The sequence below is a fragment of the Camelina sativa genome, chromosome 3, assembly GCF_000633955.1.
Source record: "Camelina sativa cultivar DH55 chromosome 3, Cs, whole genome shotgun sequence".
Classification (NCBI taxonomy): Eukaryota; Viridiplantae; Streptophyta; class Magnoliopsida; order Brassicales; family Brassicaceae; genus Camelina; species Camelina sativa.
The window spans coordinates 16,071,819-16,094,480 of record NC_025687.1 but is presented as its reverse complement, the minus strand read 5'-3'; the positions used below and the strand labels follow the sequence as shown (position 1 = coordinate 16,094,480).

General features: G+C 37.5%; 3 protein-coding genes and 3 pseudogenes across 3 annotated transcripts; 3 read left to right on the top strand and 3 right to left on the bottom strand.

The window, feature by feature from the left end:
• Positions 466 to 1,631, bottom strand: LOC104779033 (annotated as a pseudogene).
• LOC104777267 (zinc finger CCCH domain-containing protein 12) lies at positions 1,658 to 4,115 on the bottom strand. Its single transcript, XM_010501478.2, has 2 exons — positions 2,779 to 4,115; positions 1,658 to 2,175 (listed from the first exon to the last, which is right to left on the bottom strand). Exons 1-2 carry the CDS (start codon positions 3,641 to 3,643, stop codon positions 1,886 to 1,888), a joined length of 1,155 nt encoding a protein of 384 aa, XP_010499780.1. The 5' UTR covers positions 3,644 to 4,115; the 3' UTR covers positions 1,658 to 1,885.
• On the top strand, positions 9,339 to 11,336 carry LOC104777266 (ubiquinol oxidase 3, mitochondrial). Its single transcript, XM_010501477.1, has 4 exons — positions 9,339 to 9,863; positions 10,066 to 10,259; positions 10,621 to 10,915; positions 11,021 to 11,336. Exons 1-4 carry the CDS (start codon positions 9,453 to 9,455, stop codon positions 11,078 to 11,080), a joined length of 960 nt encoding a protein of 319 aa, XP_010499779.1. The 5' UTR covers positions 9,339 to 9,452; the 3' UTR covers positions 11,081 to 11,336.
• LOC104777265 lies at positions 11,929 to 14,806 on the top strand (annotated as a pseudogene).
• Positions 17,393 to 21,123, top strand: LOC104777264 (heat stress transcription factor A-1d). The gene is made up of 3 exons (XM_010501475.2): positions 17,393 to 17,926; positions 19,633 to 20,783; positions 20,880 to 21,123. Exons 1-3 carry the CDS (start codon positions 17,606 to 17,608, stop codon positions 20,890 to 20,892), a joined length of 1,485 nt encoding a protein of 494 aa, XP_010499777.1. The 5' UTR covers positions 17,393 to 17,605; the 3' UTR covers positions 20,893 to 21,123.
• LOC104777263 lies at positions 21,399 to 22,416 on the bottom strand (annotated as a pseudogene).

The following is a 22,662-nucleotide window of genomic DNA, read 5'->3' as shown; positions in this document are numbered from 1 at the left end:
CCCCTCTATTCTATTATATAAGAGTTTTTAGCTAAAACACACAAAAATTAAAAAAAAAAACTATAAATGTTTAACAAACTTCAACCAATAGAAAAAAAAATTTCATAACTGAAATAGTCAAAAATTATTGAATTAATATATGCATAGAAACTTAGGAAAATCTAATAAAAGAGAACAAAGAAAAAAAAACGTTAAAAAATCTTGCATATTGGGAGAGAGAGAGAGAGTAATAGAAATAAATTTAAAAATAATTTAGAACTTATAAAATCCAAAAATGAAAATTTGAAATAGGAAAGTATGAAGAGTATTCAAGTATAATACTCTGGAATAATGAGAATTTTAAGTACAAATATTACAACAATCTTCAAAATCTTCTCTATGTATAACCTATAGTATAAAAACATTACAAAATTGTACCGCCCAAAAACAAAGAACCAAGACAATTCACATTCTCTCAGACTCTCTCTATCCTACCGAGTAAGTTCCCCTAACGCAATACAACTTCCTGTTTGGTAAAGTCATCTTGTGATCTTCAAACTGACATTCTCCAGAGATCTCAATATGTATCTTAATCTCATCTTTTTCTTCTTCTTCGTTTTCAGCCTTAACTACTATAGAATGTCCAGTAGAATGTGACCTCCAAAACCGCAGATTCGATGCTTTCATTCGTCTTTCATAGCTTTCGATTTCGTCTGTATGCTCTAAACTACCAATATCAGTACTAGTTGGATGCTCCTCGTGAACGGTGATTGTCACTGTGTCGTGAGACAAAGGCTCGTCGTGGATTTCAGATGTAACTAGATCGAGTTCAGGAACATCTAACGGCTTTTCTAGCGATGTCCGGTCTTCTACATCAAGCTTACGCCGACATACCGGGCAAGTCCTGTGTCCTTCAAACCAAAGATCAATGCAAATTGTGTGGAATGAGTAGTTACAAGTAGAAATGAGCCTAATGGTGTCATCATCCCTAAACTCTGCTAGACAAATGGAACATTGATCTGTCCCATGATTTTTCACCGAATAAGGATACTCAGGGAAGGATTCAATAATCTTGGAGTCGAGACCGATGCTTTCAGGTGGATTAGACGGTTGGATTAGGTTACTAGGACGGTTTCGATTCCTATAATTGTTCCAAACGTTCATGAGTTTCCTAAAACAACATCCACAGAAGAAGAAGGAGAAGAAACCGGAGAAAATGATGAAGAGAAGACTACCGGTCAAAACTATGGTGACAGGGGAGGAAACGAGGGTGTGGACTGGTTTAGAATTTTCTGTGTTCGTCGTGGATAAAGACATTTTGAGACCGTGTAGTGAAACGGTCGGATCAGAAATATTGTGACTTGTTTCATAGGTTGTTTGGGGAAGAAGAAAGGGTTTATTCTGAGGTTGCCGTGTGGGAAGGGTAAATGTCAGTGGGGTGGAGACAAATGAGGAGAAAGGTAAGGTCCTATAGTTTTGACTTTTGAGCGAGTCTTTTGTGAGAAAAAAGGCAACTTTAGATGTACGTTTTCTTACGGCAAGTTGAAAAAATATTTTTATTTAATTTTACATTCTAAGTGAGAGTACAAAAAAATTTTATGGCATACTATTTATAGGTTTACAAGTTCAAAACATGATTTGGTTAGATGCATTTTTGGTAGTGGTAGAACATAGGAAAGATACAAAGAAAGAAAGATGATATTTCAACTTCTTAAAAGTCATAATCTACAATACAACAACCACAACAACAAAAAGAGATACAAGGGTTACACAGATACACAAATTCTACATACTGTACCATCATCACCAGAAACCTAAAAAGCAAAAAACTTCAAAAAAAAAAAAGGAGATTGTAAGTTTTCTTACCAGTTATCTAACCGATATGTAAAAAACAAAGGCGATAACTTTATTCAATATCATCGATCCAATCACCGTATATCCGACTGATTTTCGCCGGTCCTTTCCACTTCTGATGAGTTCTGATCCCAGGCTTTTGTGTAACCGCACTAGTTGCTCGTTGCAATGCGACTCCACTATGGTAACTGGCATCTACATTATGAGGAACTCCTGGAGATAGAAGTGTCGTTGTGTCAGAATGTCCTTTTGGGTTTTGTCCTGTTTGCTTTGTGTCTGGATTGGGTGATACACCGTCTTTGCCTTCTCCTTCTACGAGTCCTCCACCAAATCTATGTAACTCTGCGAATCATAAAGACTCAAACTTCAAAAGCTATCAAAGATTCAACATAAAGATTCCGTTTTCAAAGATGTAAGACGGATTATTTGGAGATTTCAAGCAACCTACAACTCATCCCTGAGCCTAAAAGATTCGACAACTCGTCTGTTTCATTACAATATCAGACTGAAAAAGAACAAAAAAATACTTTTCAATAGTCCTGCAGCAAGCTGAACTAATACAAGCACTCAATCCATTAGTCTCCTTTATAGCCTATAGAACCATTCTCACGAGTCCATACACAAAGCACCATTGATTAAAACTTCCACTACTCTTATCTTATCTTAACTAACAAACGCCTAGAAGACTAAATGACAACCACAGACCAACAAAACCCAAAGAAGGCAGTGTCATAAAATACAGCTCAGAGCTTCAGCGTCCAATATTTTCTAAAACGTTTAGCCCATTCATCAAGCAACATTGGATTAATGTTTAAACTAACACACGATAAGTCACTAAAAACTTGGCTAACCACAGTGGTTAAACCACTGGAGACCTATTAACTCGGTCCTAACCATTGCATTCATAAAGGCCAAACCAAATCTAACAAAAGGCGGAGTCTTTACCTGCAGCTCCATGAGCAAAATGACACTTAGCACCAAACGGACAATACCCAGTAATCTCCCATTTGTTGCAAATCCTTGTCTTCCAATTAGAAGGCTTCACAATATGAATCCCACTTCCACTTCCACCAGCACCACCACCAAGCACTACTACGTTGCTATTCCCACCACCACTAGCAGAACCACCACCGCCACTCCCCCCACCACTTCCATAACCACCAGGTCCTAAACTAATCGCAACGCTTTCTCTGTTCCTCGAAGCCTCATCGTGCAGAAACGTACAACTCTCTCCATAAGGACACCCTTCTTCAGTATAAAACTTCTTACAATGTCTTCCTTTAAAAGATCTCCCACTCTCAGCCGTCGATGACACCAAAGACGGGATCTGAAACTCCTCCCTCGGCACCTCAAGCACAGCAACAGTAGGAGTTCCCATACCACCAGATCTCTCCTCCTCATGAGCCGCCACAATCTCCTGCCAATTCGGCGGTGGTCTACGAAGCTCCTCCACCGTATGAGCAAAGTTACAATTCGTCACGTACGGACAAGTCCCAGCGCGAAACTTGCAACAAAGCTTCGTCTTGAAGAACATTTTCCCAATCGCTTTGGTACGATTGCTCGCGGCGGAAGTAGTAGTAGTAGTGGCTGACGAAGACGACGGAGAGCCTCGAGTCTTCTTGTTCGGAGGACCATTGTTATCGCCGGAGACGTTATCGGGATTCACCGCCCAAACTCGATTGTAATCATCTTCCGTCGCCCAAACGGCACTATCGCCGAGATTGGGAAACCAATTATCCGGCGGAGGATTGTTCGTGGGTATCACGTGAACTACATCGCCGCCGGAATCTCGCCGATGATGATGACTCATCGTGCGTGTGTGTGTCTAACCCTAATTTTTTTGTGAGAGTTTACAAATTTCACCAAGAATCACGGAAAAGCTGAGAAATTTCGTGGATTCCAGAGATGGGTAATCTTGAAAACAATCAAATTCATCGATTAACGACAAATTTTGACAAACCCAAGAAAAGAAAGAAATTTTTATAAAAAAAAAAATCGAAAACGATAAACTGGAAAATGAAGATGAACAGCTAGCACACAGATGATGATGATGATGAAGAAGACGTATAAGATTGATTAGTACTAGGTCACTCAAAAATCGTCGTTGAGATTGAAAGATTTGAAGAAGATATTTTGAAAGATCATGGTCGGGGTAAATACGAAACGTGTGGACATTGGATAAGATCTTTATTAGGACAATAGTTAATTTGAAACTGGAGCAGCAGACAAGTAACTAAATTTGGTAATAAAGTGATGAAAATTGAAAGACACTGTAATAAAAGAAGATATGGTTTTATAGAATTAAGAGGAATTGAAATCTGAAAAAAAAAAAAAAATTAAATTAAATTTCTTTCTTACAGTGTATTAAATGATCACACACAGCTATGAAATGACTCAATGAGGGTTGCTCATTCAATGAAATTTATGGATATAGGATGACTTATTTATATTTATTTTGAAAAAAAAAAAAAAGGATGACTTATTTATCTTTTTATAAAATCGTTGAGCTCCAGACATTTATTCCATGTATACAATACGCAGTTCTATTACCATTTGTAACTTGTAAGTTTAACAAAAAAAAAAACTAATCTATTTGCTAAGTTTATAGTTAGATTAATAATTCCAAATTATATATTTCGAGTAGCCGATTCTTTTAACATTCAACAACTATTATAATTGAAATCTAGGTTTGTGAATTTAATGGAAAAAACTATTTAGAAGCGCTTTGAAACCCAAAAAAAAAAAAATAATAAGTGAGCAAATTTATTTAAAACAGTTAAAGTTGTAGAGAAGGTGCTTGGCTCTTGTAGCTCGCTGGTCTACGATGGTACATTAACGTGCAACGTGTGATGAGTTCGAAGCTCGAGCTGGGCACGAGAATGAGAGAGAGCAAGAGCAGCAGCAGAGAGAGCATTGTGTTGTGTTTAAAATACATTCGAGGTATTCCTAAATACCTTTTTGTATTATAGATTTTCTCGGCAAAGACTAATTAAATTTGAGGTTGTGTTCTATTTTTGTAAAAACGTTTTTGTTTTTACAATTTGTTAAATCTTTCATGGAAAAACTTGAACATTAGTGTATATTATGAATTGGTTGGTAAGTTACAATATTGTTTAGTAACTATCATATTTAACGTAATTGTTATGATTATTTTTTTTTGTGTCTAAAACGTTTAAATCTGCTGGGATTATTTTAGCATACAACCTAATAAATTTTGGAATATGTATAATGTTTATAATTTCTAATGTTTTTAATTCAGTTAGAAGATGATCAAGGATTTGCGCGTCCGAGATATGTTAGATCATTTTGGTTATTCACATTTAAGAAACAGTTGATTATATTGGTTGTAGTGGCAGTTTTGCGTTTTTTCTAATAATAAATTTTCAATTTCTATTTTATTTGAGTCTAATAGATTATTGGATATTGAGGCAATTGTTAAAGAAAAAAAAGTGTTTATGACTTTTGTTCATGAGGACTCGGTTTCTAGTAAGTGAGAACAAGTATGGGAACAATTAAGGACGTATGGGTTGTCTCGAGATTCCCATGGTTTTTAATTGGTGATTTTAATTAAATTAAAAGTAAATCATGAGAAACAAAGAGAGTTTTATATTGGCACCAGAAATGTAGGAACCGTTGGATGCAACTAGGGGACCATAATTCCAAATATTTTCATGCTAGGAACCAGATTATAGGACGACATGATGCTGATAATGTTTGGGCTACGGAGGGGAAGGATATTCAGAATATTGCGGTAACATATTTTCAGGATTTGTTCACATCAACTAATCCTCAGGAATTTGAGGATTCTTTGAGTGAGGTACAGTGACCTATCTCTGGGGAGGATAATATTTTTTTATCATGGCCCCGACTACAGGGAAAGAAGTGTCGGAGGCTTAGTTTATGATGCACCCTGAAAAACCCTGGGATAGACAGTATGACTGCACTTTTTTTTACCAAAAGGCGTGGCCTATTATTAAAGTGGATGTATTGGGACTGGTTAATTCTTTCTTCTCTGAAGGCTCGTTTGATAAACGGTAAAATTTGACAAATATTTGTTTAATTCCAAAGACGGAGCCGCCGGCCTGTATGACGGAAATGCGGCCTATTAGTCTTTGTAACGTTGGATATAAGATTGTGTTTAAGGTTCTTTGTCAACGGTTAAAGGTAGTTTTACCCCAGTTAATCTCAGAAACACAATTTACCTTTGTGGCAGGGCGGTTGATTTCAGATAACATTTTGATAGCCCAACATATGTTCCATGGCTTGCGAACACATCCCTCTTGCAAGGGAAGTTTATGGCTATAAAGACCGACATGAGTATGGCTTATGACTGAGTGGAATGGTCATTCATTGAGCACTTGCTTAGGAAAATGGATTTCTGTGAAACCTGGATTTCTTGGATAATGTGGTCTATGACGTCAATTCAGTACGAAGTTGTCTAAAATGGACAACCTAAAGGTCTGATTACACCAGAATGGGGTCTGCGACAGGGAGATCCGCTTTTTCCGTATTTATTTATATTGTGTACAGACGTTTCAATTGCCAACATTCAGAAGGCAGATAGCGCTTTTTGGATCAATATGGTGCCATTTTGGATATATTGAAACAATATGAATTGGTTTCAGGACGACAAATTTATTTTGCGAAATCTTCGGTACAATTTGAGTATAAGGTAGATGCCTTGATTCGGTGTGAGCTCCACTAAGTCTTAGGCATTTCAAATATCAGGGGTAGGGGGTCTTTTCTCATTTGTCCAGGATCAGTTAAAAAATAGGACTTCTGGGTGGTCGGCTAAGTTGTTATCAATGGGAGGGAAGAAGCTGATGATTAAGTCTGTAGCTACTACGGTAACGACCTTTGTTATGTCTTGTTTTTGGTTGCCGAAAACAATTACAGTACTTCAAAGCTTAATAGTGCAGTGTCTAGTTATTGGTGGAGTGGAAATGGTCAATCCAATGGATTTCACTCGCTGGCCTAGGATAAAATGTGTGCTAATAAATCAGAGGGTGAGATTGGTTTCTGTAATGTGTATGATTTTAATACAACGTTACTAGCCAAACAACTGTGGCGCTTGATCATGGTTCTGGATTCGCTCTTCGCACTGGTTTTTAAGGGTTGGTATTATCAGAACTCAGACCATATGGAGCCAAACCGGTGTTATTCTCTGTCCTATGGATGGTGGAGTATTATTTCAGCTCGCTCTCTGGTTAATAAATGGCTTATTAAAAGAGTTGGTTCGGGGGAGTTCATTTTGGTTTTGACTGATCTGTGGATACTTGCTCAATTCCCGAGACCAGCGTTAAGTAATGGGTTCGCTCAAGATCCTTGTCTTTCTGTTTGTGAGTTCGTTGTTGGGGTTCTAATTCTTGGAATATGGACCGTCTCAACGCATATTTTACGCCAAAAATAAACCGAACATGCTTGGGTGGCATTTCAAGAAATCTAGCAAATATACGGTTAAATTGGGGTACCATGTGGTGCGTCTTTGTACCCGTTTGTTTATTCCCAGCCAGCCTATGGACCCCATCTTGTTCCGTTGAAGGCGTTTAGTTGGAAAATCTAATGCCCGCCTAAATTGAAGCCCTTTTCATGTGGCAGATTCTTACTAGGTGTGTGTCGGTTACTTATAATATGTGTAGGAGAGGGATAGTTTGTGACCTGGTATGTGGTGGTTTTGGGCTCAATGAGGAAACTATAAAAGTATAAATCATGCGTTGTTTGAGTGCCCACCAGCTTGTCAGACATGGGCTCTGTCTCATATTCCTACGGGTGATGGGTTGTTCCCAACTAGTTCTATGTATGCTAATATGGATTACCTTTTATGGCGTCTCCCTACAGAGGCCCACGGTTCAACGTTTTCCTGGATTTTATGGTATATTTGGAAAGCTAGAAATGATCGGGTCTTTCAGAGTTTGAGTTTTGATGCTCTTCAGGTGGTTCACCTGAACGAGGCTGAGGAGACAGCCTGGCAGCTAGCCCAACTTGAGAATGATACGACTCCGACAGATCTGGTGCCTAGAGGGGTACCAATGGGATACAATCATGGGTTGGTGGATTCAGGTGATTTGATCACACGATGTTATGTGGATGGTTCGTGGAAGGAGAGTGACAAGTTCTCCAGCATGGGTTTGTTTTTTCTGTCCCCAATGATGGCACGAGTACGATGGGAGCAGCCAATCAACGACGCAGCTTAACCCTCCTACACGCCGAAGTTGAAGCTTTGGTATGGGCAATGTGGTGTATGATTGGAGTAGACAACAACGACGTAGCTTTTTTTACGGATTGCTCAGATTTGGTGAAGATGGTATCTTCCCCCTCCGAGTGGCTGGCCTTCTCAATTTACCTAGACGATATCAAAAGCAATATGGAGGAGTTTCCTTCGTTTTCTCTTTCACTTATTTCTCGTAATGCAAATGTTAAGACGGATTTTTTGGCGCATAAACTTCGCGCTGAATCGTCTAATGTCATTTTGTAAATAATTTTTCTCCATATTAAATTTTTTAGAACTAATTTATGTGTCGTTGACAAAAGAAAAAAAAACAACTACAAAACTCTGAGAATAAATTTTGTTAATTACTATAATGAATTATGTTTTTGAGATTTCTATAAACTAAGAATATCGATATACTAATAATAATTTATTTAATTTTGTACTGAATACTTAATTTATTTAATTTGGTATTGAATACTGATCATAAATTATGTAACTTTTATATAAATATGTTAAATGTTGCAATGAGATTGCCTAGCTCTTGTAGCTCACCGGTCAACGAAGGCACATAATGGTGCAACGCTTGACTGGTTCGAGACGTGGCTGGGCATTAGAGAGAGAGAGATGAATGAGAGAGAGATTGAAAGAATGAAAGAATCATGTCTTTCAAAAACATATGAGATATTCTAAGATATCTCTTTTTCTTTTTGTTCATGTAATTTATTTTGTGTACACAAGTCTACTTCATGGATTTTTAATTTCGTCGTGGTTCACAAATTTGCAAGTGATTAAGGAATAGAATTTCTGGACTTTTCGGGATGATTTCACTTGGTTCTTTCTAAGCATAATTTTCTAATATCAACGTCAGACTTATACAAGAAAGTAGTAGATATATACTTAACCTGATATAGTGATATTTATAAATTTTGTTAATAATGTTAAATAAATAAATAAATCTTAGTCAAAATAAATCTAGTAATGGATTTACTTAGTTATTTTTTAAAATGTTTTGTTTCTGGATAGTTTTTTTAGTTGACCGGACGAATAATATAGACAAAACATTTTTCAAAAAATAATAATAATATGATTGTGATAGATACAATCATTGTAATTTCACATTGTTCTAATAATACTTTTCAAGAAACGTACAATATATGACAAAACGTGTCAAACATGTCCTCTATTCTTATTCATCCTCCAAGAAACTTTGAACTTGACCGAGATTAGTAATAGTCACTCTCATATGTATAAATTATACTCTTCACAATTCAATTGATCACATAACCAAATCTAAAGACCAAACATAATTTAAAATCCTCTCTCATTTTTTTAGTATTCTCTACTCTCTCAAGTCTCACCCCCCAAAACTCGTTGATATATATCATTCATACCACAGCTGTTGTCACTCATGTCTTCTAAATTGGTTTACCGTACCCTTCGACCGGTGCTATCATCTTCGGTACAATTTTCCGGTTTAGGCACTGGACCGGGGATAAGGGGACATATCATCAGCCACTTGCCCACTGTTCGGTTTTTTGGTTCTGACGCGTCATCTCCGGTGAGTGGGAACAACCAACCGGAAAACCCTATCCGAACAGTCGACGGCAAAGTTATATCCACTTATTGGGGTATACCTCCGGCTAAGATCACTAAACCGGACGGTTCAGCTTGGAAGTGGAATTGCTTTCAACCATGGGATTCATACAAACCGGACGTGTCTATTGATGTAACCAAACATCACAAACCTTCCAATTTTACTGACAAATTCGCATATTGGACCGTCCAAACTCTGAAAATACCGGTTCACCTATTTTTTCAGGTAATTTTTATTCACAACTTGAAAATTTTCTATCAATTTTTTATAATATACCTTTTTCAAATATATTTTCAAACATTTTCCATAAACAAAAAAGAGTAGATATTTTGAAAATACTAAAAATTGAACTCTCTCAAACCTTAGAACATATAATTTGTTCGTTTATTTTTCCTAAATTCAATAATTTTAATATTTGCGTATATAGAGGAAGCATATGTGCCATGCAATGTTGTTAGAGACGGTGGCGGCAGTGCCAGGAATGGTCGGAGGGATGCTTTTGCACTTGAAATCTCTTCGAAGATTTGAACATAGCGGCGGATGGATAAAAGCTTTGCTCGAAGAGGCCGAGAACGAGCGTATGCATCTTATGACCTTCATTGAACTTTCACAACCCAAATGGTATGTATGCATGCATGTACCCTTCTGATTTTGTACCTTTTCAAAATACCACGTAACTTGTATCATACAACCAGGGCGGAGCTAGGATAGAAGCATGTAGGTCAATTGACCCTGATGAAATTTTAAATTTAGTTGAATTTTTAGGAAAAAAATCAAATTGACCCTGATAAAATAGCAGAATTGACCCCTTTAAAAAAAATTAATAACACAATTGACCTCTTAAATTATATTTTGACCCTGATGAATTAAATTCCTAGCTCCACCACTGCATACAACTATATAGTAATATAATTTAAATCCAAATCATTATTTGTTAGAATTTTGTAACACTTAATCTAATCATTTGAACCGGTTATTGAAGGTACGAACGGGCGATTGTGTTCACGGTCCAAGGCGTTTTCTTCAACGCATATTTCTTGGCTTATGTAATTTCTCCCAAACTTGCTCATCGCATCACTGGATACTTAGAAGAAGAGGCTGTGAATTCTTATACCGAATTCCTCGACGACATCGATGCCGGAAAATTCGAAAACTCGCCAGCTCCAGCCATCGCAATCGATTACTGGCGGTTGCCTAAAGACGCGACGCTCAGGGACGTGGTTTATGTTATTCGAGCTGACGAAGCTCACCACCGAGATATTAACCATTATGCATCGGTAAGGAGTTATATATAGTTTAATTTATTTCCAAAATGTATGTACAGTATATAGTAATATTAAATGTGAATTTCGCTAACATATTGGGGTTAAATGTTTGTACAGGATATACAATTTAAAGGACACGAACTCAAGGAAGCTCCGGCTCCTATTGGATATCATTGAAGATCATGTGACAAAGCTTCTTTGTATGATTGTTGTATCCATGCATGATAAACCTATATGTGATTGTGGATCTCCCATTATACTTTTGTTTTCTGTTTTTATTTATTTATTTATTATTCTTTCTAGATTATAATCTGTGTTGTAGCACAATTTGACATTTTTAAAAAAGATTCGAGATTGTAAATTTATATTTAAATAAAAAGTACATGATGTATTGTAGTGAAAAAGTTTTTAAGTTTGTTGTTAAATATTTCTATTTTTAAATGACCACTTATCTTCATATTGGATATAGAATATTTGACAAGTTATTATTATTTTTTCAAATATGTTGAGCAATTTCTATTCGTTATTAAAATTTTTAATCATGACATATGCGGAAAATATATATATTTTTTATTATAGAGATGATGTGTGTTTATTTGTTTCAAGAAAATATAATCAAACAAAGATTAGAGGTGAAGTATAATGATTAATAAAAAATTAATATGATAAGTTATATATAAAATCTTATATGTTTAATTTAATGTATTCGTTTTTATAAAGTAATTAAATTAAATTGCAAAGATTAGTATTTGACATTTTTATCCTTAACTTGAATAGATCTTTTTTTTTTGACATTTGACTTTTATAAATATTTTTTTTGGTAAATAAAAAGGTTAATTTTACTTCCATAATATAAGGGATAGGAATTACTATTTTCAATATTGGTATATGTATATTTCTTTTTGGTGTAAACATAAATTCTATGTCTCCTTTTTAAACATGGACAAGTTTCCTCTTTATGTACTAAAGAAAAACCCCAAACCTAAACTACGTCATCAAAAACCCAAAACGACATAACAATAAATAGAAAAAAGGTCATTGACTGAGTTTTCTTTTTGCCTTTGGACCCAATTGCGCTACGAGACCGCCATCACTACCATGAGACGGGCACACGGAGGCAGTGGTGGTAGAAATCACGACCGCCGTTACGTCCGCCGTGGTGGTGGGGTTACGAATCCAATTAAAGATCAATCAGAATTGGACCATAAGCAAGAAGACACGACCTCCACGGATCGGTCGTCTACAGCTGCTTCTCCGTCTACTTCTCAGCCATTACAAAACCTCGATCATACTACAAAACCTTCGAAACCTCACCGGAGCCCTAGGAGTCGGCGCGGCCGCGGATCAAATTCAAAACCTCGTCCCCTCGAGGTGAATTTTACTGAATCCTCCGATGTTGTAGATTGCTTGGCTGATGATTTGAGTAGCTTAAAGGTGAAACAGAACCCGAATTCGATTGCGGACAAGAAGTTTCATCTCAGTTCTGTTGATGATCATTCGAATTGTGAGGAATCAGATGTGAAGAGAGATGAAAGTGAAGAACTTGCTGATGCTGGTACTGATGCTAATGAGTATGAGACGAATGAAGACATTATGTTGACTATTCTGAATGATTGGAGATCTAGCGTCAGTGAGCCTGAGCTAACAGAGGAACAACTAAAGATGAATGATCAATTACAGGAAGATGAGGTATAAAGTTTTGACCTTTGTGCTGTTTAGGCTTGATTATAAAAGTTATGTTGTGGTTTAGATTGTTCATCTGGAGTTACTGATTTGTATTGAAATCTTGCAGCTTTTGGCATTGGGGTACATCTATGGAGGGAACATGTTCATCTTTGATCGGTATAAAGATATGCGATACTTTCAGGTCAGAGAGATAAGCTTCGTGCTTACAGGTTTCTTCATATAGAGATAAATGTGACATAACAATATGTTCTAATGATTGGTTTGTGCAGGTTCATGTAAACGTTGAAGCTACTAGTGAATATACCATCTCTACGAAGCTTAACTTACAAGCTGATTCAAGTAAGGAGTCAGAGGATTTCCTGTACTCTTTCAAGGCGCAGCATCTTCCACCGATTGTGTTGACATGTTTGTTACCAAGTGCTTATCCGAGCCACTTACCGCCTTATTTCTTAATAAGTGTTCAGTGGATGAACCCTGATAAGATTGCAAGTCTCTGCTCAATGCTGGACTCTATATGGAGTGAACAGTCAGGGCAAGAAGTTTTGTACCAATGGATGGACTGGCTACAGAACTCGTCGATTTTCTCATCTTGACTTTGATGATGAGATTGTTCTTGGTCCTTATGGTGTTACATGTTCTAGAGATAAGCGTGCTGTGTCTGGAAGTCGTTCTCCGGATTCAGATATTCCTTATATTAGGAGTTATGACGATGAGAAACGTCATGATAGCTTCCTTCAGAGCTTGCATGAGTGTTGCATATGTTTCTCCGAATCAGCAGGTAAAACGTGTTCTTTCTTCATAGCTGTTTGCTTTTTGTGATGTGGGTTGGTTCAAGCTGCTTACACTTGTTTCTCCATATTTTTTTACTCCTTGGACAGGTATTGACTTTGTTAAGTTACCATGCGAGCATTTCTTTTGTTTGAAATGTATGAAGACCTATACAGACATACATGTCTCTGAAGGCACAGTTAACAAGCTTAAGTGTCCGGACTCGAAATGTGGAGAAGTTGTTCCGCCAGGTATATTGAAGAGATTGTTGGGCGATGAAGCGTATGAACGCTGGGAAACTCTTATGTTGCAGAAAACATTGGAATCCATGACTGACGTCGCTTACTGTCCTAGATGTGAAACCCCTTGCATAGAAGATGAGGAGCAGCTTGCTTTATGCTTTAAGTGCCACTTCAGTTTCTGTACACTTTGTAAAGAAAAGAGACATGTGGGTGTTGCTTGCATGAGCCCGGAGCTTAGGCTTCAAATCTTGCAGGTATCGTTATTGTGCCTTTGATCAATCACTACAATTCTGTTTATTATATCCCTAAAGATCTTTAGACAGATGACTTTTTCTTACATGTAAATCTTATGCAGGAGCGTCAGAGTTCTTCTCGTCTTGGAGAGGAACAAAGGCGGAAAGAAAAAGAAATGATCAATGAGATTATGAGTGTGAAGGTGATATTGAAAAGCGCTAAACAATGCCCATCTTGCAAAATAGCCATTTCAAGAACCGGAGGTTGCAACAAAATGGTCTGCAATAACTGTGGCCAATACTTTTGTTACCGTTGCAACAAAGCTATCAGTGGTTATGAACATTTCAGGTTAGTGATGTTACATATATAAAAGAATAGATGCATACATATGTTATGTATATATCTTGGAACTAAATAAACCTTGTCTTCTTTGGTAAAAGCGAGGGGACATGTGATCTATTCCCACAAGAGGCGGTCCAAGAATGGAATGAGAGGATGAATGAGCGACAAGTCGTTGGACAAATTCAAGCTCAAATGTTTGCACAAAACGGTCAGTTTCCACAGCGCGGCCAGTTGTGTCCTAATTGCCGCCAGTTCAATGCAAAGGTAAAAGCTAATTTGGTTTTAATCAAGCCAGTGAATTATGGGGTTTTGGGGTTCATGAGATGATTCTTGAGTTGGTTATTGTGTAGGCTGGAAACAACAATCACTTGTTTTGCTGGGCATGTCAAGCTCATTTCTGTTATCTTTGCAAGAAAGTGGTGAAGAAATCTGTTCAGCATTATGGACCAAAGGGTTGCAAGCAGCACACAGATGGGTAAAGGCATGCATGTCTGTAAAGATCAAACTCAGATTCTGTTTTTTTTTTTCTTTTCTTTTCCAGAGGTTGTCGTTTGTTTTATGTTGCAAAGAAATATTGATCAGTTTGATTTATTCTTCGAGTGCGGTTTCAATATATATTATTTATCTGTCATTGTTGTGTCTTCTCATTTGCTTATGGTCCAATAAAAGCGTTGATGGGTTTGGTTCATTATATAATGTTCTTAAACAAAATTTAAAACCCCTTTGAAGCTAACAATAACGTAGACGAAGGTGATAAGTGTCTGAGAGAAATCATCTCCTGGACTGCTATATGTGTTCTCGGTATGTCACTTCCTATACCTGAACTCTCTTTTTCTGATCTGTTTCGTCGACCTGTAATTAAAATGGTGATGTTTTGTCTCCATGATCATTACAATTTGCCATCATTTATATGCAGTGGTATAGGTGAAATAATATAGTATGTAATTTATTGCGTAGAGTCAGGAAATACCAACGTCTTTGACTAACTGATTCACTAACTTTTGTTGGCAAACAACTCATAGATAAATCATCTAGTCTAGATAATCTTACTGGGAACTTTGGGAAGGAGTGTAGGTATGTAATTTGTACACGTGAAGCCACAGTCTCCAAATGAGAAGTTACATAAAATAGTTAATATCTCTTAATTTGGTTTAGATTACGTCTTCAACCACTTATAGGCCATTGGTGACCATGTTATCCCCCTTCGTGAGCAATGCTGTCTCTTTGAAGATAAAAGTCAGACAGTGGTTCTTTCAGAAATCCCATCTTTGGTGGAGCTTCTTCCTTACTATACAGGGAATATCAATAAACTGACTGTATTTGAGAACTTCATTCTTGTGGAATCAACCTCATTCTTGTGGAATCAACCTCATTCTTGTGGAAATCCCTACTTTGGTGGAGCTTTCCTGATGTCTCAAATAACATCTTCGAACTCCACTGAAAGAAACAGGGATCGAAGAAGTTCCTTGGTGGATTGAGAACTTGGCTAGCATTGAATTCATATTTATGAAGGAATGCAACAAGTTAAAACATGTAGTCATAAACTGAAACTTATTGAGGATGCTGATTTTACATATTGCAGGGGGAAGACTGAGACTAGTTGGCATGACTATCGTCCAATGGAAGCAGACATTGTCTCAATGTCGAATTTAATTTCTTGAATTGTTTGAAATTGGATCAAGAAGCTCTCTTCTTCAAGAAGAACCAGTTTTCAAGCTTATGATCTCTCCAGGTGAAATGGAAGCTCTTCCGCCATTCAAAACGATCATGGGATTGTTTCTTTGTAGATTACATGTACACTTCAGGTGAAATGAACAGTCACAATAAGCTGAAGGTCTTTTTGTGTAGTTTCTGGTATAAATATCTCGAAGCCACACACATTAGATGAGAGAAGAGATGTTTGGTCAACAGGTTCCGACATGGATGTCTCTGTTTAAGACCAAAGCTTTTCACAATCTTCTCTGTAGTTGCTAATTGTTATTAAGTTTCTAATATCTCGAAGGTATTAGAAACTTTCATGTTTAAAAGTATATAGATTGATTGTCAAATTAGGTTTTATTTTGACTCTAAAAGTTTTCGTAAGTGATGATCACAAAAGGCTGAAAATAAAAGGGAACAATAGCATAAAAATTCACTTAATGAATCTATTACAGTTAGCAACTACTGAGTTACACAGTGTACAACTAACACAGAACAAAGACAATAATAACAAACAAACAAACAAACAAACAAACAAACAAACAAAAAACAATTGAAAAAGATTCTCGTTTTCTTCTCATTCAAGTCATCGTTAGCTTTGTAGACTCTATAATAACCCTCCCGCTCCTCCGACGCAAAAAAATTGGAACGGGGACGTGTCTCGGTGACGGAGCAGCACCCATTGTGACCGAACCACCAAAAAACTCTACTTCTCGATTCAGCTTCTCACGAACCGGATCCGATTTAGATCGCCACACGTTCACGGTACGAGACGGTTTCGAGGGTTTAAAAGAAACTTTTCGGCGGTTACGAAAACGTTTCGAGTTCGAGCCTAAGGGAGGAGCGACCTTTACATGAGGAGGAACATGTCGATCGGAGATAGAAGACAAGCAGTGGAAACCAATTCCGTTTTTTGTATGAGACGGAACTGCATCAACGTTTCTGACCACGTAACGATGTTTCGTCATCTTCAAAAGAGTGTTTCTGTGATTTATCGATCTAGAGAATTGTGTATGTAGAAGTAGACTCTTCGATGTGTGTTTGATTAGAGTGATTTGTGAGAAAACAATGAGAGGGTTCAAGGTTATTTATAATATAATGTTACGGTCAGGTGAGTCGGTGACACTAACACGAAAGGAAATACGCTTGTTATTTCCTTTTTCTAATTCTTATTTCCTTTTCCGATAAAGCAATTTAAAGCTTAATTTGTGTTAAAATTATTTTATGCTTTCAATAATAATTTTCCTTTAAACTCACTGTAAATCTGTAATCATTTAAATTTTCAGATAGGACCTTCCACTTTGTTCCAGAAAAAAACTCTTAATTTTAATATAATTTAAAATTATTCTTAATATTATAATATTTCTTTTTTCCCACAAAAATCGATCCTCGTGTCAGCCTAAAGAATCAGAGCGTAATAACCACTCATAAAATGACACGTACCCCAATCTCAAAAAGCGCAATGTCTATTTGCGTAATTTCGCAAGTTTCATGGGTCTCCCGTCGTCTCTCTCTCTCTCTCTCTTTCTCCTCCTTTGCTCCGTCGATCTCTCAGATTAATCTCTCTCTCTCTCTCTCTCTCTCTCGCTCTCTCTCTCTCTCTTTCTCGTCGTCTTTGGTCTCTGAGAGATTCTCTCTTCAATCCGAATCCTCTCTCCCCCCATCATAAATCTTAAACCCTAGGTTTTCTAAAAAAATCTCATTATTATTTGACTAGAAACAACAAATCCGAATGGATGGTGGTGTGAGCAGCAAAGTATCCACCAGCGACGGTGGAGGAGGAGGATCTGTAACTACTGAATCAATGGAGATTAAGCCTTCACCTCAACCTCAACCACAGCCTGCCGCGATTCTAAGTTCGACCGCGCCTCCTCCGTTCCTGAGCAAGACCTATGACATGGTTGATGATCCCATTACGGATTCGATTGTATCGTGGAGTGCTAATAACAACAGTTTTATCGTTTGGGATCCACCGCTGTTCGCTAGAGATCTTCTTCCTAAGAACTTTAAGCATAGTAACTTCTCCAGCTTCGTCAGGCAGCTCAATACTTATGTAATTATTCCCCTTTTCCCTTTCACTTGTTTCAGTTTTGGAAGTAAAATAGTAGCACCGTTATGAACTTGGTTTAGTTGATGTTGTTGCTATGGCTCATTCTTGATGCTAGCTTACTGAGCAGAGGAGTTTCTAGCTTGTTGAACTATGGTTTTTTAGCCTATAGAAGAAATAGGTAGCTTTCTGTGTATGTCTCTTTAGAGCCTAATTTTATTCCTTGCTGCTGATTTATCCAAGACTTGTGTCTTGTGATTGTTTAGTTTAAGGACTTCTTGGTTTTAGAATTTGAATAGAGGAGGTACTGCATTTTGTTGTCCATGAGCTATTCTGATAAGAGTTTCTCAATAGCTTTCTTGTTGGAACAATTAGGAACTATTGGTGCTGTTTGTTAGGACATAAACCACGGCATGGGCAATGCAGTTTTTGCAGTTGAAAGATTGAAATCAGTCTAGCATAGTTTCATGGAATGCAGATTCCTGATGTAATAATGATATAAAAAAGATTTGTAAGGGCGTTGATGAACCTTACACTACATGCAGTTTTAGGGGAAATAAAAAATAACTGAATGAAGTCTCTTTTCTGGTCTGAGTGTTTGGATTAGTGTTTCAACTTGCAGATCTGATAGTTTGAAACTGAGATAGAGATGTATCCTTAATGTTGTTTCTGTCTGTTTGACTCCATGTAATCAGGTTTAGTAGTAGTCTAAGATAGTAATGAACCTTCCTGAATTTTCTCAGCAATATATAAAGATGAAGAAAGAAGAAAAATGGAAAAAGATAGCAAGTCTCATGTTGATCATGACCTGAGTGCAAGGTTATCGACTCTCTGTATTACTATGTATCATCTTGTTGTAACTTCTAAATGAGTCAAGTTTAATGGAGCCTTGTATAGCTTGGAATAGAAACTAGATCGTAGATAGATGGGTATTTGGTGTTGCAATAGCTGTGCTGTTATTAGTAGGACTTCGCATTTTTGTCTAGTATGTCAGTTGCGGAAATCATAGATTTTCTCTGTACAGTTCCATTTTGATTATATTGCTCATATAGGCTGGATGGAGATTCTATTGCCTATATAAGCAGATTTACAGAAGGTCTTGGTGAGTAGAGCTTGTACTGAATAATATTTAGAGCAGGATGCTAATATTTCTGCAGGATGGTCAAAGCTTGATTTCTCTGCAGACAGTTCCTATTTCCAACATTCGTGAATATTATTATTCCTTAGTGTCCTCGTAACACATGTTGGGGCACTATTTGAAAGAGAAATTCGATCTTTCTTAGTTTATTTCATGCAGACTCTGAAATACAGAGTACACTGGTATATCCTAGAGACCTTGCACTCTCTTAGTTTTCAATGAATCGCTATTGGATATTTTGGTTTGCCTCTGGTTTGGGTGGTTGTTAAGACCTATAATAGGAACATGTGTTTAGTAGTTTTCTTGATTGTTCTGTTTACGATATTAGATTGAACACCGTTGGTCTGTTTCATTTACTTGACTTCTAATTGAAATTTGCTCTGTAGCATATGCCAACTGATAAGTTACTTCCTGTCTATGGTTGTTTGAAAATCTGTGAATAGTTGGCAGTTAGAATTTGTGTCTAAGTTTTAAGATTTGCACTTTTAAGGTTTCCCCAGTCGGGCAACTTCTTTCTCATTTGTTTCGGTGGAATCCATTCTCATTCCATTTTGCTTGCCTTTTCTAAAAACAGGGTTTCCGAAAGGTTGACCCAGATAGATGGGAATTTGCGAATGAAGGTTTTTTAAGAGGTCAGAAGCACTTGCTAAAAACAATAACTAGGCGAAAATCTGCCCAGGGACATGGACATCAGCAATCTCAGCACTCGAATGGACAGAACGCATCTGTTAGTGCATGTGTTGAAGTTGGCAAATTTGGTCTCGAAGAAGAAGTTGAGAGGCTTAAAAGAGATAAGAACGTCCTTATGCAAGAACTCGTCAGATTAAGACAGCAGCAACAGTCCACTGATAACCAACTTCAAACGATGGTTCAGCGTCTCCAGGGCATGGAGAATCGGCAACAACAGTTAATGTCATTCCTTGCAAAGGCAGTACAAAGCCCTCATTTTCTATCTCAATTCTTACAACAGCAGAACCAACAAAACGAGAGTAGTAGGCGCATCAGTGATACCAATAAGAAGCGGAGATTCAAGCGAGACGGCATTGTCGGTAATAATGATTCTGCTTCTCCTGATGGACAGATAGTGAAGTATCAACCTCCAATGCACGAGCAAGCCAAAGCAATGTTTAAGCAGCTTATGAAGATGGAACCTTACAAAACCGGGGATGATGGTTTCCTTCTTGGTAATGGTACTTCTACTACTGAGGGAACAGAGATGGACACTTCATCGAACCATGCATCGGGTATAACTCTTCAGGAAATGCCAACAGCTTCTGATATACAGTCATCATCACCAATTGGAACAACTCCTGAAAATGTTTCAGCACAACCAGAAGCAACCGAGAACTGTATACCTTCACCTGATGGTCTAACTCTTCCCGAATTCTCTCATATGCTACCAGAAATTAACGCAGAGAAGCCTCCAGAGGATTTCATGGAACCAAACATTGGAGATTCTAGTCCTTTCCTTGACCCAGATCTGTTGATCGATGATTCTCTGTCCTTTGACATCGACGACTTTCCAATGGATCCTGATATAGAGCCTGTTGATTACTCACTACTCGAAGACTTATTGATGTCAAGCACGGTCTCAGATAATATGGATTTCACACCAGTGGACAATGAGACAGAGCAGAAACAAAATGGATGGGACAAAACTCAACATATGGATAATCTGACTCAACAGATGGGTCTCCTCTCGCCTGAAACTATAGATCCCTCAAGGTAATTAAGATCTACTTTAGCAGTAGTAATCTATCAGACAAACTCTAATTACTCAACCGTATTTGCTTAGTTGTTTATAATGTTGATTTCATTCAGGCAAAATCCTTGATTTTGGGGAGTTTTTAAAGTCTTTTGAAGTGGTAACACAGTCTGAGAGCAGCATATACATTTCATCCACTGATCATTTTTTTCGTTTGCTTTTTCCAAACTTGTATAAACGTTACTGCTTCTTACAACTCTTAATCTACACATTACTATCAAGATGTGTCATGTTTCAATCTGTTCTTGAATTTTTAGCCTATTTTCTTGAAGAAGAGCAAATGTGAACTTTTGAGGTCAATTATTTTGTTCTCTTTTTGCCATTACTAAAGCCGAATTTAACCGGACTTCTTTTTTTTTAACAGTAATAAAAAAAAATCTAGCTGAATTTATTGAACCGAGTCTAAGTTTGGTGTAAACTAAACCGAACTATTTCAAATGATCAGAAATTTTCTAAGAAACTATTTTTTTAAAAGTCTTTTATTTTATGAGCCTAACTAAATTGATTAGTTATCTTATTTTCGAAAAAAATTCAAAACTCAACTTGAACCAAACCCAAAAGTTTAAACCAAACTGGAGTAGAAGTTTCGGTTCTTATTATGGATCTGTTTTTCTCAACCCTAAAAACCAAAACCGAGACTACTACTGCTATCTGTTCATCACAAAAGGATGACGAAGAAGCTCTTCCACAGTGCCTCTCTTCCTCCAATCCTTCTCCAAACATCTCCCAACAAAACCTGTAAACTCCGGCGAACCACTCACCGGAATCTCTACCTTCTCACTGCAACAAATCGCGCAAACCAAAGCCGCCCAATCCGGTTTACCCCCAACTTTGGTCAGTGGATATCTTCCAAGGTAACACTCAAGAACCACAACTCCCAAGGACCACACATCTCCTGCAAATCCAACTTCACCAAAACCCCATTTCTCTGGATCCTCGCGTTCAGGACTCATATAAGCACATGTCCCATTCGATCCATACTCTCCTCCTGCTACAATCCTGCTGGCACCAAAATCCGCAATCTTTACCTCTCCTTTCTCGTTGATAAGGAGATTTGAAGGCTTTATGTCTCCGTGAACTATTCTCATTTCTTGCAGATAATGTAATCCTTGGAGGATTCTGTTAGCTAGCGCCGATATCATTGGCTCGGGAAAAACTTGTTGAGCAAGCAACGCGTCGTGGAGAGATCCTTTCTCCATTAGCTCCATTACGAAACAGAGATCAGATGAATTAACAAAAACTGCGTAGCATTTAACGACAAAACTCGATTCAATACGTTTGAGGATGTTAGCTTCGAGGACGGCAGTTCTTCTCATCGTCGTGGTGTTAAGATTTGACCGGAGGACTTTTAAAGCATAGAGCGTTTTGGTTCTCCGGTGACGCGTTTTGTAGACTGTTCCACCGCTTCCGTGTCCCAAAACGGCGAGTTTCTCGAGATCGTTTAAGGTTTCCACCGGAGAGGAATCAGGGCTTGATGGTGATGAGAATGACGATTGAGATGGGATGGAAAAGGCAACGGTGTTGCGGTGGCAAAGTGGTGGCGGAATAGAGTGTGAGGGGTTCTTGGTGACGTCGCTCCCTAACAAGTGTCATCTAACTAGGTTATTTGCCCTTGTGTGTGGTTCAAGTCCTAGGTTACATTAAAAAGGACATGACACGTGGCAAATGTGATCACTTGTATGACACTTGTCACAGTCAGTTTTAACAAACTCAAGAATTTTGTGGTTTTCAGGTGGTGGTGATCAATTTTTGCTTATGATAAAAATAGGTAACAAGTTTTGGGATTTACCCATACATCTAGTAAGAATCTTTTGTTATAGTTAGGAAGATGATAGATAA

What these genes read in the sequence shown, in the direction of transcription:
- LOC104777266 (XM_010501477.1), top strand. Translation starts at nt 9,453, where the DNA reads ATGTCTTCTAAATTGGTTTACCGTACCCTTCGACCGGTGCTATCATCT. An exon ending in GAACTTTCACAACCCAAATG is followed by an intron (nt 10,260 to 10,620) that starts GTATGTATGCAT and finishes CGGTTATTGAAG; the next exon opens with GTACGAACGGGCGATTGTGT. An exon ending in ATATTAACCATTATGCATCG is followed by an intron (nt 10,916 to 11,020) that starts GTAAGGAGTTAT and finishes ATGTTTGTACAG; the next exon opens with GATATACAATTTAAAGGACA.
- LOC104777267 (XM_010501478.2), bottom strand. Translation starts at nt 3,643, where the DNA reads ATGAGTCATCATCATCGGCGAGATTCCGGCGGCGATGTAGTTCACGTG. An exon ending in TTTTGCTCATGGAGCTGCAG is followed by an intron (nt 2,176 to 2,778) that starts GTAAAGACTCCG and finishes TATGATTCGCAG; the next exon opens with AGTTACATAGATTTGGTGGA.
- LOC104777264 (XM_010501475.2), top strand. Translation starts at nt 17,606, where the DNA reads ATGGATGGTGGTGTGAGCAGCAAAGTATCCACCAGCGACGGTGGAGGA. An exon ending in TCAGGCAGCTCAATACTTAT is followed by an intron (nt 17,927 to 19,632) that starts GTAATTATTCCC and finishes TTCTAAAAACAG; the next exon opens with GGTTTCCGAAAGGTTGACCC.